This window comes from Silurus aristotelis (assembly GCF_946808225.1).
Source record: "Silurus aristotelis genome assembly, chromosome: 28".
Classification (NCBI taxonomy): domain Eukaryota; kingdom Metazoa; phylum Chordata; class Actinopteri; order Siluriformes; family Siluridae; genus Silurus; species Silurus aristotelis.
The window spans coordinates 17,514,450-17,529,449 of record NC_139601.1 but is presented as its reverse complement, the minus strand read 5'-3'; the positions used below and the strand labels follow the sequence as shown (position 1 = coordinate 17,529,449).

Below are 15,000 nucleotides of genomic sequence, written 5' to 3'. Positions count from 1 at the left end.
TGAGTTGGTTGTAGTGTGAGTTGGTTGTAGTATGGTAAATATCTCTCCCCTTCTCTATCTGTTTCAGGCAGACAGTGATGGTGTTTATGTTTATGATGATGATGATGATGAAGAGCCTGTGTATGAGGTGAAACAGGGAACTAAGCTGCCTGTGAAGTGGACGGCTCCTGAAGCTTTGCATGATAACAGGTTCACCATTAAATCTGACGTGTGGAGTTTCGGAATCCTGCTCTACGAAATCATGACTTTTGGACAAACGCCGTACCCAAGTGAGTGAACATGACGCCAGGCCCTGGAAGGTTGTATACTAATAAAGTGATAACACACATTTAACCTTGTGTGTGTGTGTGTGTGTGTGTGTGTGTGTGTGTGTGTGTGTGTGTGTGTGTGTGTGTGTGTGTGGTAGCTCTCACGAATCAACAGGTGATGCAGAGGCTGCATACAAGTTACCGGATGCCGTGTCCCGCAAACTGTCCGAAGCGTATCTATGACATCATGATTGAGTGCTGGAAGGAAATGCCCTCTGACCGGCCCACCTTCGAAACCCTGCAATGGAAACTCGAAGATTTTTATGACATGGACATCAACGCATACGATGACGCCAGCCGCTACTGAGGACTTCTTTTCTCTGCAAGGTTTCTTCCTTCTGCATCTCGGGGAGTTTTTGTCCTTGCCACAGTCGCCACTGGTTCACTCAGTAGGGACAAACTTACACTTATAAAGAACATCTTATTCATTCTTCAGCACCACATAATCTGTGTAAAGCTGCTTTGAGACAATGTTCATTGTTAAAAGTGCAATACAAATAAACATGAATTGAATTGAATATTTTAATTACCCATGATCCTCTGCTCACCACCATGTACACTACAGCAATATAGCTAAGTGTTCTCTTTCCTGGATGATGTCACAGTGAGATCTGATCATCAGTCTGCTCGTGTGATCATTACCTACACGTGCTAATAAACACCAATACACATGGCTGTTTGTGTCTGGAGCAGGATTCCACACTTAGAGTGCAGCATGTGACTTCCTGGAGTGTGTGTAAAGCTGTGTAAAACATCTGTACATTTGTTCTGCACGATTAATTGTATCGCAATCGCGATGTCGGCTTGTGGGATTATATGAAGACAAACGTTGCGATTTAATGAAATAAATAAGTGTGTGTTTGTGTGGACACACACTTTCTGAGAACAGTTTATGCACCGCAAACAAAACAAAAAACACCAGATAGTCTCAGTTTAGGCAGTGCACGTGTAGTGTGTGTGTGTGTGTGTGGGGGGGGGGGGTCACGTGACTTTCCAGCATGCAGCGCGGAGACCAGGTGAAGGTGGACGGCGAGCAGATAGACACTAAACTGGTGGCCAGAAACCACTACCTCTTTTACATCTTTTCTCAACATTGCAAAATTGTATGTAAACATTTTCTGTATCCTAAACTTCAGCAGAAAAACAGGTGAATAATAATAAGAAGAATAAAAATATAATAATAATAACAATAATATAATAATAATAATATAATAATAATATAATAATAATAATAATATAATAATAATATAATAATATAATAATAATAATATTATAATAATAATATAATAATAATATAATAATAATAATAATAATAATAATAATCAGCAGCAGGATGTTCTCTGTTTGTTTGGACAAAATGCTTTAAAAAATCTTATTTTTGTTAAAATGTATGTTTTTTCTTTATTGTTTAATTTAGCTGTACCGTGGAGATTTTTTTTTAATTAATGCAAATTTAATTGAATTTCTTTTATTAATTATTCATTTTAAAAACCTTCAGTTTTACAGATACACCAGAGAACCAATCAGGTGGACGCATGAAACTTTTTATTATATCGCAATCACAATATTGACCACAATAATCATTTTCCCAAATCGTGCAGCCCCACCGTACACCAATCTGTCACACACACACACACACACACACACACAGACACACACACACACACACACACTTTGTCTCTCGGGCTGCTCGTGCTGTGTCTCCGGTGGACAGGAAGTCTCGAGCTGCAGTTGATGAGGTACGATCTCTGATTTCACATAAAACCATCAGAATCGTAGTCTGTGATTTATTCATTACATCATCACTAGGAGTTTTTACGCAGAAATGAAAGATCTGGAATGAAATTGAGTTTAAAATATACTCTGTGTGTGTGTGTGTGTGTGTGTGTGTACATCTGGCCCCGCCCCCACCTCGTTGTGCCCACAATTTAGCCCCGCACCCTCATCTCTCTGTCCGTCTCCAGCTCGGCTCATGTTTGTATCTGTGATGTTTAAAATATTAAAACTCACACTGCAGTTTTCTAAGTTAATGTCGTATCTTCTCTCTGCTCTGATTGGCTCTAACTCCTCCTCTCTTCTGATTGGCTCAGACTCCTCTTTGCTCTGATTGGCTCAGACTCCTCTCCTCTGATTAGTTCTGACTCCTCCTTTCGTCTGATTGGCTCTGACTCCCCTTCTCAGCTCTGATTGGAGGAGGACAGACTCTAATGTTCATTTGGGGAAACTGTTTAATGTACGGTCTGGTGTTTGATCATCTGTAACTCACACTAATCAATGTGTGTGTGTGGGGGGGGGGGGGGGGGGGTTGAGTGACCTTCAGTGAGCAGTGAGGGAACAGATCATTTGGCAGTGGATAATGAAATGACTAAAGTATTGAAGACATGCCAGACAGAATGATAGATTGTGTGTGTGTGTGTGTGTGTGTGTGTGTGTGTGTGTGTGTGTGTGTGTGTTTATTATGAGTAAGGTGACCGCCAGTAATTTCCTGATATCCAGCTCTATAACACACACACACACTCAGTGTAAGCTTAGTTCTGGTTAATGGTCTGATGGCTGTAATAAGATAAAGAGGAGGGGGGCTAATCATAACCAGCACCCACCTTCACACTCTGAATGTTCCAGAACATCTCACTCTAAACATCTCTATATTCCTATACATTACCACTATCAGTCCAGTGTGTGTGTGTGTGTGTGTGTGTGTGTGTGTGTGTGTGTGTGTGTGTGTGTGTGTTTGTGTGTGTGCGTCCTTCAGCATAATTTAGCATTCTGATTAGATGGTTTTTGTTTACTCATAGTCCTGCATTTAATTCATCCATATTTTACCTCTGAGTGAGTGCTCTGTCTGTGTGTGTGTGTGTGTGTGTGTGTGTGTGTGTGTGTGTGTGTGTGTTACACAATGGAAAAAAGAGATGAGGTGAGATATATTGTCTAACGATTGGTCGTTCTGTGGACAGTATAATGTGTGTGTGTGAGAGAGAGGGATAGCTAAATGTTGCTCCAGCAGCTGTTGCTAGGCAGCCTGGTGGTCGGGTCACTGATCTACCTGATAGCACACCTGGGTCATGGGGACAGGTAAGCTTAACTCCGCCTACTTTTCCACACGGTGCAGTAGATGTAGGTGTGACACTGACTCTGCTCCCCCTACAGAGGGCAGGTGGTCTGTTCCACAGAGGACACCTCAAGTCTTGCGAGCGATACGGTTCAGGCCAATCAGGGTGTGTCACATGAGCAGCGTGGGGATGGAGTCTATAGAGTACACCTGGTGCAGCAGCTTCCACACGCCATCATCATCGGCGTGAGGAAAGGAGGAACACGAGCTCTGCTGGAGATGTTGGACCTGCACCCCACCGTGGTCACGGCCTCACAGGAAGTGCACTTCTTCGACAATGACGAGAATTATGAGCAGGGCTTCGCCTGGTACCGCAGTCGCATGCCGCATTCCCTGATCGATCATGTGACTATCGAGAAAAGTCCTGCCTACTTCACCACAGAGAAGGTTCCAGAACGGATCTTCAGAATGAACGCGTCTGTGAAGCTGCTGGTAATTGTTCGTGAGCCCGTCACTCGGGCCGTCTCTGATTATGCACAAGTCCTAGAGGGCAAACTTCGTAAAAACAAAACCTACCCGAGCTTCGAGTCGCTCGCCATCGACAGCACCACGGACAGAGTCAACACCAAGTACAAAGCTGTGAGCACCAGCATCTACACCAAACACCTGGAGCGTTGGCTCCACTTCTTCCCAGCTCAGCAAATCCACCTTGTGGATGGAGACCTGCTGATCTCAGATCCTCTCCCAGAACTGCAGATGGTTGAGCGATTCCTGAACCTGCCACCTTGCATCGGCCGTGACCACCTCTACTTCAACTTCACAAGGGGCTTCTACTGCCTCCGCTCGGGGCAGCACCGAGGCACGAGGTGTCTCGCAGGGAGTAAAGGACGCAGACACCCCAGTGTTCACCCGGCTGTTCTACACACACTTCGACTGTTCTTCCATCCATACAATCGGAAACTCTACCAGATCACTGGAAGAACATTCAACTGGCCATAAACACACACACACACACACACACACACACACACACACACACTCCTATGCACACACACACTGTTCATCACTATTCGTTTATCACCATCTGTTCATCAACACACACCCTCTTCTAATTCCTGGAGGACAATATACAGGATCTCCTCCTCCAACAGGAGTGAGTTCTTGGTGCTTTTATGAGGTTTCTCTAAAACAAAGCTGTTTCAGAGGTTCTGAACTTCTTCTCAGTCGCTCGCCATCGACAGCACCACGGACAGAGTCAATTCCCTGATCGATCATGTGACTATCGAGAAAAGTCCTGCCTACTTCACCACAGAGAAGGTTCCAGAACGGATCTTCAGAATGAACGCGTCTGTGAAGCTGCTGGTAATTGTTCGTGAGCCCGTCACTCGGGCCGTCTCTGATTATGCACAAGTCCTAGAGGGCAAACTTCGTAAAAACAAAACCTACCCGAGCTTCGAGTCGCTCGCCATCGACAGCACCACGGACAGAGTCAACACCAAGTACAAAGCTGTGAGCACCAGCATCTACACCAAACACCTGGAGTGTTGGCTCCACTTCTTCCCAGCTCAGCAAATCCACCTTGTGGATGGAGACCACACCCAACAGCCACACCCACCAGAGGAGGGAAGTAACGGAGTACAAATACTTCATTACTGTACTTAAGTAGATTTTTCTGGTATCAGTTTTTTACTCCACTATTTATTTTTCAGACTTTTTACTTTTACTCATTACATTTTTACACAAATATCTGCACTTTTTACTTCTTACATTTTCAAAACCGGCTCTTACTTTAGTTTTAATCCACTGATTTGGTAAAATATCATATTTTTCTTTTCACTGCGCGCTGATTTCAGCCGAACAACTGATTTCCTGTTACTGCGCGTTTTTTTTTCTCACTCCACTGGTGTATAAAGTCCTGACTCTCACTCTTTATGGAGATAAGAATCAGCAGGCAGAAGGCAGTAAGAAGTTTGGGGTTAACGTGGATGAGACAGAGGGAGTCAGTGATGAGAACATGACTGAGAACAGACACATTCATGATCATCATCTTTTCTCTGCTTGTGTTCTATATGTGGATCTTCAGCCTGGATACATTCATTAGGTAACAACATTTTTAATTCGTTTTTTATTAATATATATATATTTAGCTGTTAAAATTCAAATTATTGTAAACGGCACTAAATGTTATTAACACGACATCAATTCACATTCACATTTATAAAAAAAATGTAAATACATAAATAAATAACTAAATATAAAAGAGGCGAAATTAAAACCTCCAGCAAAACATACACTTATTCACGACGTCCCTTCTTTACTTAGATATAAAATAAGGGTTAGGGTTAGGCGCCAAGTCTCAAATCAAACACCAAATCCGCCATGTTTTACACAATTTACCCTCTAGGTGGCGTTTTGTGGGTTTTTCCCTCATAATGGCGACACGAACTTAAATGACTGTCTTTATTGATCGTACAGATAAAAACAATACATCATTCAAATCTGTAAAATGTCTATAATTTTATATATAAAAGCTTCCTGACTCGACTTGAAGAGGTGCAGTTTCTCCGGTATCACCTCATTAACTGTCCGTGTGGAAACATAGCAAAGGCTCTTAATGATGTCCACACGTCTCTGCACTGATACAGCCTTTCTATTTATTCACTGTACATATGCTTACATACATATCACATGCTGTACATATGATTCATATTAATCTGCACTGTTTGCACGATTGCTACTTTTTGACTTCTGGTAGATGCCAAACTGCATTTCGTTGCTGTGTACCTGCACTATGCAATGACAATAAAGATCTATCTATCTATCTATCTATCTATCTATCTATCTATCTATCTATCTATCTATCTATCTATCTATCTATCTATCTATCTATCTATCTATCTATCTATCCATCCATCCATCCATCCATCCATCCATCCATCCAATCCATCCATCCATCCATCCATCCATCCATCCATCCATCCATCCATCCATCCATCAAATATTAATATGATGTGAGGTCCAGTTAACAGCTAAAACAGGTAGAAGTAATAACTACTTTTTACTTAAGTACATGTCTGAGCCAAAACTTCTTTACTTTCACTTGAGTAAAAAAGTATAATCAGTACTTCAACTTTTACCCGAGTATTTAAAACATGAGGATCTGCACTTCTACTGAAGTAATGGATGTGTGTACTTTTGCCACCTCTGACACCCACAGACATTTCACACAGGCCACGCCCAATAGCCACACCCACAGACATTTCACACAGGCCACACCCAATAGCCACACACACAGACATTACACACACAGGCCACGCCCAACGGCCACACTCACAGACATTACACACGCCACACCCACAGTTTATACACACCACTGCATCTGGACACACAGACCAGGAGAGATGCTGTAAACTGCTGTTACCGTGTAACACACACACACACACACACACACACACACACACACACACACACACACACACCTTTTGCATTTAACTGCAACACGTCTAAAAAAAGTTGGGGCAGGGCAACAAAGTACAGAACATAATATCATCAAAAGTTTCAAAGAATCTGGAGAAATCTCTGTGCACAGGGGTGAAAGTCAATATTGGATGTTTGTGATGTTCGGGCCCTCAGGGGCCACATTTCATTTAAAACAGTCATGATTCTGTAATGGAAATCACTGCATGGGTTTATTAACAGCACCATAAATAATTGTCTGTGAACACAGTTTGCATGTCATCCACAAACGCAGACTAAATCTCTATTACGTAATGAAGGAAGCATACGTGAACATGATCCAGAAACACCACCATCCTCTCTGGGCCAAAACTCATTTAAAATGTACTGAGGCAAAGTGGAAACCTGTTCTGTGGTCAGACCAATCGAAATTTTAACTTTTTGAAAACCATGGATACCACTTCCTCCGGACTAAAGAGGAGAGGGGCCATCTGGCTTGTTATCGGCTCTTAGTTCACATCTTGAAAAGGCTCCATTAATGCTGAATTCTATATAGAGGTTTTAGAGCAACAAATGCTTTCATCCAGCGAACATCGTTTTCAGGGAAGATCTTGCATATTTGATCAAGACGATACTAACTGCATACTGCATCTATTACAACAGCATGACTTATATAACACATATAGGACTACATTCCTCTCCTAAAACTTTAGCAACTGGTTTTCTCAGTTTCCAGATGGACAGAAGATGTGATGCTACACAGTGGGAAACACGGCCCTGCAACAACTTTTTTGAGACGTGTAAATGACCTAATTTGTTCTTTAAACTTGTATAAATTCTTAGTTTAAACTCTTAAAATATTTTTTGTTGTATTGTTAATAAAATATGGGTTTATGAGATTTAAAAATCCTTCCATCCATCAGTGTTCAGTTTGAGCCTCAGATAGGAAGATTGCATGTGATGAAGATTTCTTGGACTCTGAGGTGAAGGTCAGTGCGGAGTGACAGGAGTGAACATGAGGACAGTAGCTACTGAATATTGTGTTTTACAGTGTAAAGAGTGAACAGACAAGCGGTACTTGAGATTACCAGCAGGGGGCAGCAATTTACTGTCTTAGTCTCACTATATTTATTACTATAATTGTGTGTGAGAGATATCAGAACACACATCTGGCAATGATGTCATATTTTTGTTACTCTCTTATATTAAAGCTGTTTTATACTTTTGTGTGTGTGTGGGTGTGTGTGTGGGGGGTGTGCTGATTATTATAGAATGAAATGTAGCTTTACAGGTAGCCATAGCGATGCTGATATTCAATAGTATGGTATTACAATACTGTAGTTAGTAGGTTGTGTGTGTGTGTGTATGTTGGGTGGGGGGGGTCATGTACCATGAAAACACACACAGTCATACACTTTCAGATCAGGATCAGTGTCACACTGAAGTCCCTCAAACACACACATTTGCATTTTAGTTGAGAAACCGGTTCTTTCCTTCTCTCCTTACAGTTTAACGGACACAACAAAAAAGGAAATCTAAATGAAGAAGTATGTAAAACACTGTCAATTATCTGTGTATGTGATGCTTCACTCTGTTTTTTCTTCAATTAAAAAAAAGAATAAATAAAAGGAGGTGAAGAAGTGTCCTGCATCGTTGTTCCTGTGTCGGACCACGGAGGAGAAGATTCCACTGTATGTAAGGAGAAGTTGAAGAAGAGCAGTGCAGTAATTTACAATAATGTGTGTTACATAGAAAAGACACCGAGCAGTAGGTTGGAAATGAACATTTATTTAGCTTTAGTGTGTCGACAGAAACCCAAACACCTCAAACCTGCAGGAAGTCCAAACGCCATTCCATCTGAAACCTCTGGAAAAACCCTTTTTCAGTATTTACAAAGTGGAAAAAACAGTGATAGAGAGGGGAAAATGCTACAGATCAGTTTAAAAGAGGAAACCCACAGTAGAAAGAGTCACAGCTTGCGTTTTAAAAAATCCTTTCGGATGAATGTAAATTTCTTTCTTTTTTCTTTTACAAAAATCTCAAGTCTGGTGGTGAGGAGCTGCACTTCCTCCATCTCGCTTCAGTACTGTTTGTACAATAATCACAGTTTTAACCCTCCCTCCTGTACATAATTACACAATTCAATTAATCTCGCTCGCTCGCTCTCACACACACACACACACACACACACACACACACACACACACACACACACACACACACACACACACACACACACACTATAAAAAAAAACCAGCTGGGATTTAAAGCATTAAAATCACTTTAGTGTTTATCAATTACTTTAATTTGACCCCATTCCCCCCCAGTGTCCTTTATTCTGTACTTTTTTGTATAAAAATAAAACAGTTAATACTGAGCATAAAAAAGGGAGAGTATTATTGATTTGAAAACCCGGGGAAGCCCCGCCCACTTGTTAGAGAAAAGCGAGGCCAATTAAAAAAAAAAACAAATTTGTAAATGTCTTGTTGTAGGAAAACACACGTGTGTGTGTGTGTGTGTGTGTGTGTGTGTGTGTGTGTGTGTGTGTGTGTGAGATTCCACAGCCGTGGTTTGTTTATTTTCTCCTGCATATCACAGTGTTGGAGAGTCAAAGGGGCGGAGCTTAAGTCAAATGTTCTCAGCCAATCAGAATAACTGATCATGTGACATCACTGATCTCTTTCTTCTTATGTCTTTGACCAATTAGTGCAGCGCTAGTGATGATGTCACTACATGAAGCTTGTGATTGGCTGATTACATTTGGCTCCGCCCCACTGACCAGCAAACAAACCAGGTCATGCCATGTGTGTGTGTGTGTGTGTGTGTGTGTGTGTGTTCACATACGCAAGTGTGTGTGTTTTTTACTCGGCTGCTCCAGCTTCAGACTCAGTAGGTGCTTTTTCTTGTTCAACTGGAGCCACTTCCTCTGTGGCGTCTTTGCTCGGTGCCTCCTGCTGGACAGGTGCTGCAGCTACAGCAGGTTCCTCCTCTTGCTTCACTTCCTTCTTAATCGTCTTTTTATCCTCCTCTGGTTTCTCCTCTTTTTGCTCCACCTTTTCCTCCGCCTTCGGTTCCTCCACCTTCTCGTCTGGCTCCTCCACCTTCTCGTCTGCCTTTGGTTCCTCCACCTTCTCGTCTGCCTTTGGTTCCTCCACCTTCTCGTCTGCCTTTGGTTCCTCCACCTTCTCGTCTGCCTTTGGTTCCTCCACCTTCTCGTCTGCCTTTGGTTCCTCCACCTTCTCGTCTGCCTTCACCTCTTCCTTTCTCTCCACTTCCTCCGATTCTTTTGTCTCCTCCTCAGCTGCTGCAGCTTCACCTCCTTCCTCCTCTTTCCTTATTTCCTCCTCTCCATCAGTTTTCTTCTCCTCCCCTCCCTCTTTCTTCTGCTCCTCCTGCTCTCCTGCATCACCAGTCTCTTTCTTGTTTTTCTTGAAGGAGAATCCACTTAGCTTCAAGGACTTTTTTAATGAAAAGCGCTTCTTCTTCTTCTTCTTCTTCGGTGTCTCTTCACTGGCAGACGGTTTTTCATCCTCAGCAGCAGCTGCTGCTGCTGCAACAGTTTCATCTGCAGCCACCTTTTCTTTCTCTTCATCTTCTCCCTCTTTCTCAATGGAGGTGGCCTCAGCTTTGTCTCCACCCTCCTCCTTCCCCTCCTGCTCTCCCTCAGCTGCAGTGCTGCCGTTAGCTTGCACCTCCTCGTTCACCTCTGCTGCATCACCATTTATCTTCATGTGGCCATTTTCCTGTAAAACACACACACGGTCAAGACACACAGAAAAATAACACGTGTGTGTGCGCATTTGTGTGTCTGAGTCTCGTACTGCACTAAAGAGAGGTCTTAATCATTCTTTAGTACATTGACCACGCCCCTTCATTTGCATCCCAGCTCCTCCCACTTCTAGTAAACAGATGGCGCTCATAGTGCAGCGTAGTGGTGCTGATTTTGTGTTGTGTACAATTACGTTACGCTGATGTGTGGTGTGTACACTAGGGGGCGCTGATAACCCTAATCTGTACAGTGTGGGTCAGGGTCCTGATTTATCGGAAAATAGAGATTATTGATTTAATATTCTGTTTATATCACAGCACAATAGATCACCCTAGATCTCTCATCCGACATCCTCTACATCCTAGCAGCGCGCGCGCGCACATACACACCCCCGAGAAACTTCCTCCTGAATATTCAACACAATATGATAATGAGGTGAAGCAGCAGGTGTGCAGTGAGTGCTGACTGCCAGGGGGGCGCGTTATCATCATCTCCGTGTGTGTGTGTGTGTGTGTGTCTCTGTCTGTCTGTCTGTCTGTGTGTGTGTGTGTGTGTGCGCGCGCGCGCGCGTGCCTCTTGTATGTATGTTATAAAACTCGGTAGTTGGACTGATGACTCCCCGCGCGCAGATCTTCCCAAACCTGGAGCTGAACCTGGTCAGCTTTCCAAAATCCCAAAGACAAAAGGACCGATGCATTCCCCTTCACACACTCTCTCTCTGTCTCTCTCTCACACACACACACACACACACACACACACACACACACACACACACACACACACAATACAGAACCCTTAGCGGTGCTGTGGTCTGATCCTCTACCGCATCTTTCCCACTTTTAGGAGACGCTTCAGAGAAATCCAGAAAGAACCAGTGAAGAAGTTCTTGTTACAAGTGCGGGGTGCAAATACTGAATTCCATCCCCCACCCCCATTCATCCCCTCCCTCCAGTCCCTCTAGACTGTAAGAGCGCGAGAGGAACACGGGGAGTACGAGCACGAGCTCATTAAGGTGTTCTTACCTGTCCGTTGGCTTTAGAAGGAGACCCCACTGTCGTCTCGGCTCCTCCGGGGTTCTCCGCTTTAGATGCCTGCGCTCCCATCTTTCTCTCTTTCTCTTTCTCTCTCTCTCGATCTCTAACAAAGAACCCAAGGAAGACACAAAGAGCTCCGAGCGCGCGCTCCTCTGTAGACCCCGCTGTCGTTCAGAGGAAGATCTCGGATGGTTTTGAAGGCTGAAGCTCAGACAGAAGGCGCGGAACCAAGACAGAAATCTGGAGTTTGGGCTCCGTGCAGAATTAAATCCCCGCCGCGGAGAAAACCATTTCAGGGATGAAGATGCAGCCCGGTCCAACGCCCAGATCCCGGCCACGGTGACGTCACGTAAACGAACCAATCAGCGGCCTTCGCCCAACCGATTTTCTCAAAATGCCCAATAAGAACCCCAGGCTCTTCCCAAGGGGCGGGGTTTTAACATCTAAAGGAAACAATAATGCCGACACTTTGTTTCTAAAATGGTGAAAACATCCGTTGGAGTCTGGAACGATTTTGACTGCGATTAAAGTAAAAACACACAAACGATCACAATTGATCTGGTTTACGTCATCACGCGGTCTTGTCTTTGATCCTTAGTTAATAAGTGGTCAATCAGAGAGCAGGGTTTGGGCATGTGCAAAGAGCACTCACGCCCCTGCTGAAAAAAAAACAATAAAGACCCCTAATAAAAATCCTAATGGTTATAATGGGAATTGTAATGCTTTTAATAGTTATAATGGGAATTGTTATAGTTTAATGGAAGCTGTAATGTGTAATGCGACCTGTGGGTCTCTACTGGTAATTTGGTGCCTTCTAATGGTGGCATATTATGTGTAATAAATACCATTAAAGACCAATAGAACACCTTTTCCACTTGCAGATCACATTTTGGTATGTACTGGACCCCATTAGGACACCACTAAGCCCACAGATTGCTGGAAGTTTATACAGTAGTTTCATTGGTTTAATTATGATGATGTATTATTGATGTACACACACACACACACACACACACACACACACACACACACACACACACACACACTGTATAGTAAAACAAATTATAATGGTTTTAATGGGATTCGTAGTGAAAAGTTTTAGAATGTTAAACTATTGTAATTCTTGGGTGACCATTTTGTTGGGTGACAAAATGTATTGCTAAAATGTAAATAAAAAAAATGTAGTTATACCCTAGGGATTTAGTGTAGAGTGTAAGTATAGTGTGTAAGTTTGGGGTGTAAATGTAGGGTGGATATGTAGGGTTTAAGTTTAGGGTAAAAGTGTAGAGTGTAAGTTTAGGGTGTGAATGTAGAGTGTAAATGTAGGGTGTAAATGTAGGGTGTAAGTGTAGGGTGTAAGTGTGGGGTGTAAGTGTAGGGTGTAAGTGTAGGGTGTAAATGTAGGGTGTAAGTGTAGGGTGTAAGTGTGGGGTGTAAGTGTAGGGTGTAAGTGTAGGGTGTAAATGTAGGGTGTAAGTGTAGGGTGTAAGTGTAGGGTGTAAATGTAGGGTGTAAGTGTAGGGTGTAAATGTAGGGTGTAAATGTAGGGTGTAAGTGTAGGGTGTAAGTGTAGGGTGTAAATGTAGGGTGTAAGTGTAGGGTGTAAATGTAGGGTGTAAATGTAGGGTGTAAGTGTAGGGTGTAAATGTAGGGTGTAAGTGTAGGGTGTAAATGTAGGGTGTAAATGTAGGGTGTAAGTGTAGGGTGTAAATGTAGGGTGTAAATGTAGGGTGTAAGTGTAGGGTGTAAATGTGGGGTGTAAATGTAGGGTGTAAGTGTAGGGTGTAAGTGTAGGGTGTAAATGTAGGGTGTAAATGTAGGGTGTAAATGTAGGGAGTAAGTGTAGGGTGTAAATGTAGGGTGTAAATGTAGGGTGTAAATGTAGGGTGTAAGTGTAGGGTGTAAGTGTAGGGTGTAAATGTAGGGTGTAAGTGTAGGGTGTAAATGTAGGGTGTAAATGTAGGGTGTAAGTGTAGGGTGTAAATGTAGGGTGTAAGTGTAGGGTGTAAATGTAGGGTGTAAATGTAGGGTGTAAGTGTAGGGTGTAAATGTAGGGTGTAAGTGTAGGGTGTAAATGTAGGGTGTAAGTGTAGGGTGTAAATGTAGGGTGTAAATGTAGGGTGTAAGTGTAGGGTGTAAGTGTAGGGTGTGAATGTAGGGTGTAAATGTAGGGTGTAAGTGTAGTGTTTAAGAGTAGGGTGTAAGTGTAGTGTTTAAGAGTAGGGTGTAAATGTAGTGTTTAAGAGTAGGGTGTAAGTGTAGTGTTTAAGAGTAGGGTGTAAGTGTAGTGTTTAAAAGTAGGGTGTAAGTGTAGTGTTTAAGAGTAGGGTGTAAGTGTAGTGTTTAAGAGTAGGGTGTAAGTGTAGTGTTTAAAAGTAGGGTGTAAGTGTAGTGTTTAAAAGTAGGGTGTAAGTGTAGTGTTTAAGAGTAGGGTGTAAGTGTAGTGTTTAAGAGTAGGGTGTAAGTGTAGTGTTTAAGAGTAGGGTGTAAATGTAGTGTTTAAGAGTAGGGTGTAAGTGTAGTGTTTAAGAGTAGGGTGTAAGTGTAGTGTTTAAGAGTAGGGTGTAAATGTAGTGTTTAAGAGTAGGGTGTAAGTGTAGTGTTTAAGAGTAGGGTGTAAATGTAGGGTGTAAATGTAGTGTTTAAGAGTAGGGTGTAAATGTAGTGTTTAAGAGTAGGGTGTAAATGTAGTGTTTAAGAGTAGGGTGTAAGTGTAGTGTTTAAGAGTAGGGTGTAAGTGTAGTGTTTAAGAGTAGGGTGTAAGTGTAGTGTTTAAAAGTAGGGTGTAAATGTAGGGTTTAAGAGTAGGGTGTAAGTGTAGTGTTTAAGAGTAGGGTGTAAATGTAGTGTTTAAGAGTAGGGTGTAAGTGTAGTGTTTAAGAGTAGGGTGTAAGTGTAGTGTTTAAGAGTAGGGTGTAAATGTAGGGTGTAAATGTAGGGTGTAAGTGTAGTGTTTAAGAGTAGGGTGTAAATGTAGTGTTTAGGAGTAGGGTGTAAATGTAGGGTGTAAATGTAGGGTGTAAGTGTAGTGTTTAAGAGTAGGGTGTAAATGTAGTGTTTAAGAGTAGGGTGTAAATGTAGTGTTTAAGAGTAGGGTGTAAGTGTAGTGTTTAAGAGTAGGGTGTAAGTGTAGTGTTTAAGAGTAGGGTGTAAGTGTAGTGTTTAAAAGTAGGGTGTAAATGTAGTGTTTAAGAGTAGGGTGTAAGTGTAGTGTTTAAGAGTAGGGTGTAAGTGTAGTGTTTAAGAGTAGGGTGTAAATGTAGTGTTTAAGAGTAGGGTGTAAATGTAGTGTTTAAGAGTAGGGTGTAAATGTAGTGTTTAAGAGTAGGGTGTAAGTGTAGTGTTTAAGAGTAGGGTGTAAATGTAGTGTTTAAGAGTAGGGTG

General features: G+C 42.5%; 3 protein-coding genes across 7 annotated transcripts in view; 2 read left to right on the top strand and 1 right to left on the bottom strand.

The window, feature by feature from the left end:
* Window positions 1–826, top strand: part of frk (fyn-related Src family tyrosine kinase) — a 14,437-nt gene extending 13,611 nt beyond the window's left edge. Inside the window, exons 7-8 of the mRNA XM_083533540.1 lie at window positions 68–269; window positions 407–826. Of these exons, the coding sequence (XP_083389666.1) occupies window positions 68–269; window positions 407–615 (411 nt within the window). The 3' untranslated portion in view covers window positions 616–826. The remainder of the gene's footprint in view (window positions 1–67; window positions 270–406) is intronic.
* Window positions 827–3,046: 2,220 nt separating this feature from the next.
* Window positions 3,047–4,610, top strand: LOC310722372 (heparan sulfate glucosamine 3-O-sulfotransferase 5-like). The gene is made up of 2 exons (XM_083534786.1): window positions 3,047–3,380; window positions 3,456–4,610. The coding sequence occupies exons 1-2, from the start codon at window positions 3,298–3,300 to the stop codon at window positions 4,354–4,356; spliced, it is 984 nt and encodes a 327-aa protein (XP_083390912.1). The 5' UTR covers window positions 3,047–3,297; the 3' UTR covers window positions 4,357–4,610.
* Window positions 4,611–8,585: 3,975 nt separating this feature from the next.
* LOC310721723 (uncharacterized protein) lies at window positions 8,586–11,975 on the bottom strand. Of its 5 annotated transcripts, XR_014532174.1 has the most exons (4): window positions 11,605–11,975; window positions 9,915–10,556; window positions 9,035–9,848; window positions 8,586–8,975 (listed from the first exon to the last, which is right to left on the bottom strand). XR_014532174.1 is itself a non-coding variant. In XM_083533646.1 (3 exons), exons 1-3 carry the CDS (start codon window positions 11,683–11,685, stop codon window positions 9,675–9,677), a joined length of 921 nt encoding a protein of 306 aa, XP_083389772.1. In that variant the 5' UTR covers window positions 11,686–11,975; the 3' UTR covers window positions 8,586–9,674. The 5 variants fall into 5 exon arrangements, 4 of the variants coding, with proteins under 4 accessions (XP_083389772.1, XP_083389773.1, XP_083389774.1 ...); XM_083533646.1 differs by having other exon boundaries at window positions 8,586–9,851; window positions 9,894–10,556; XM_083533647.1 differs by having other exon boundaries at window positions 8,586–9,866.
* Between the last annotated feature and the right edge of the window lie 3,025 nt (window positions 11,976–15,000).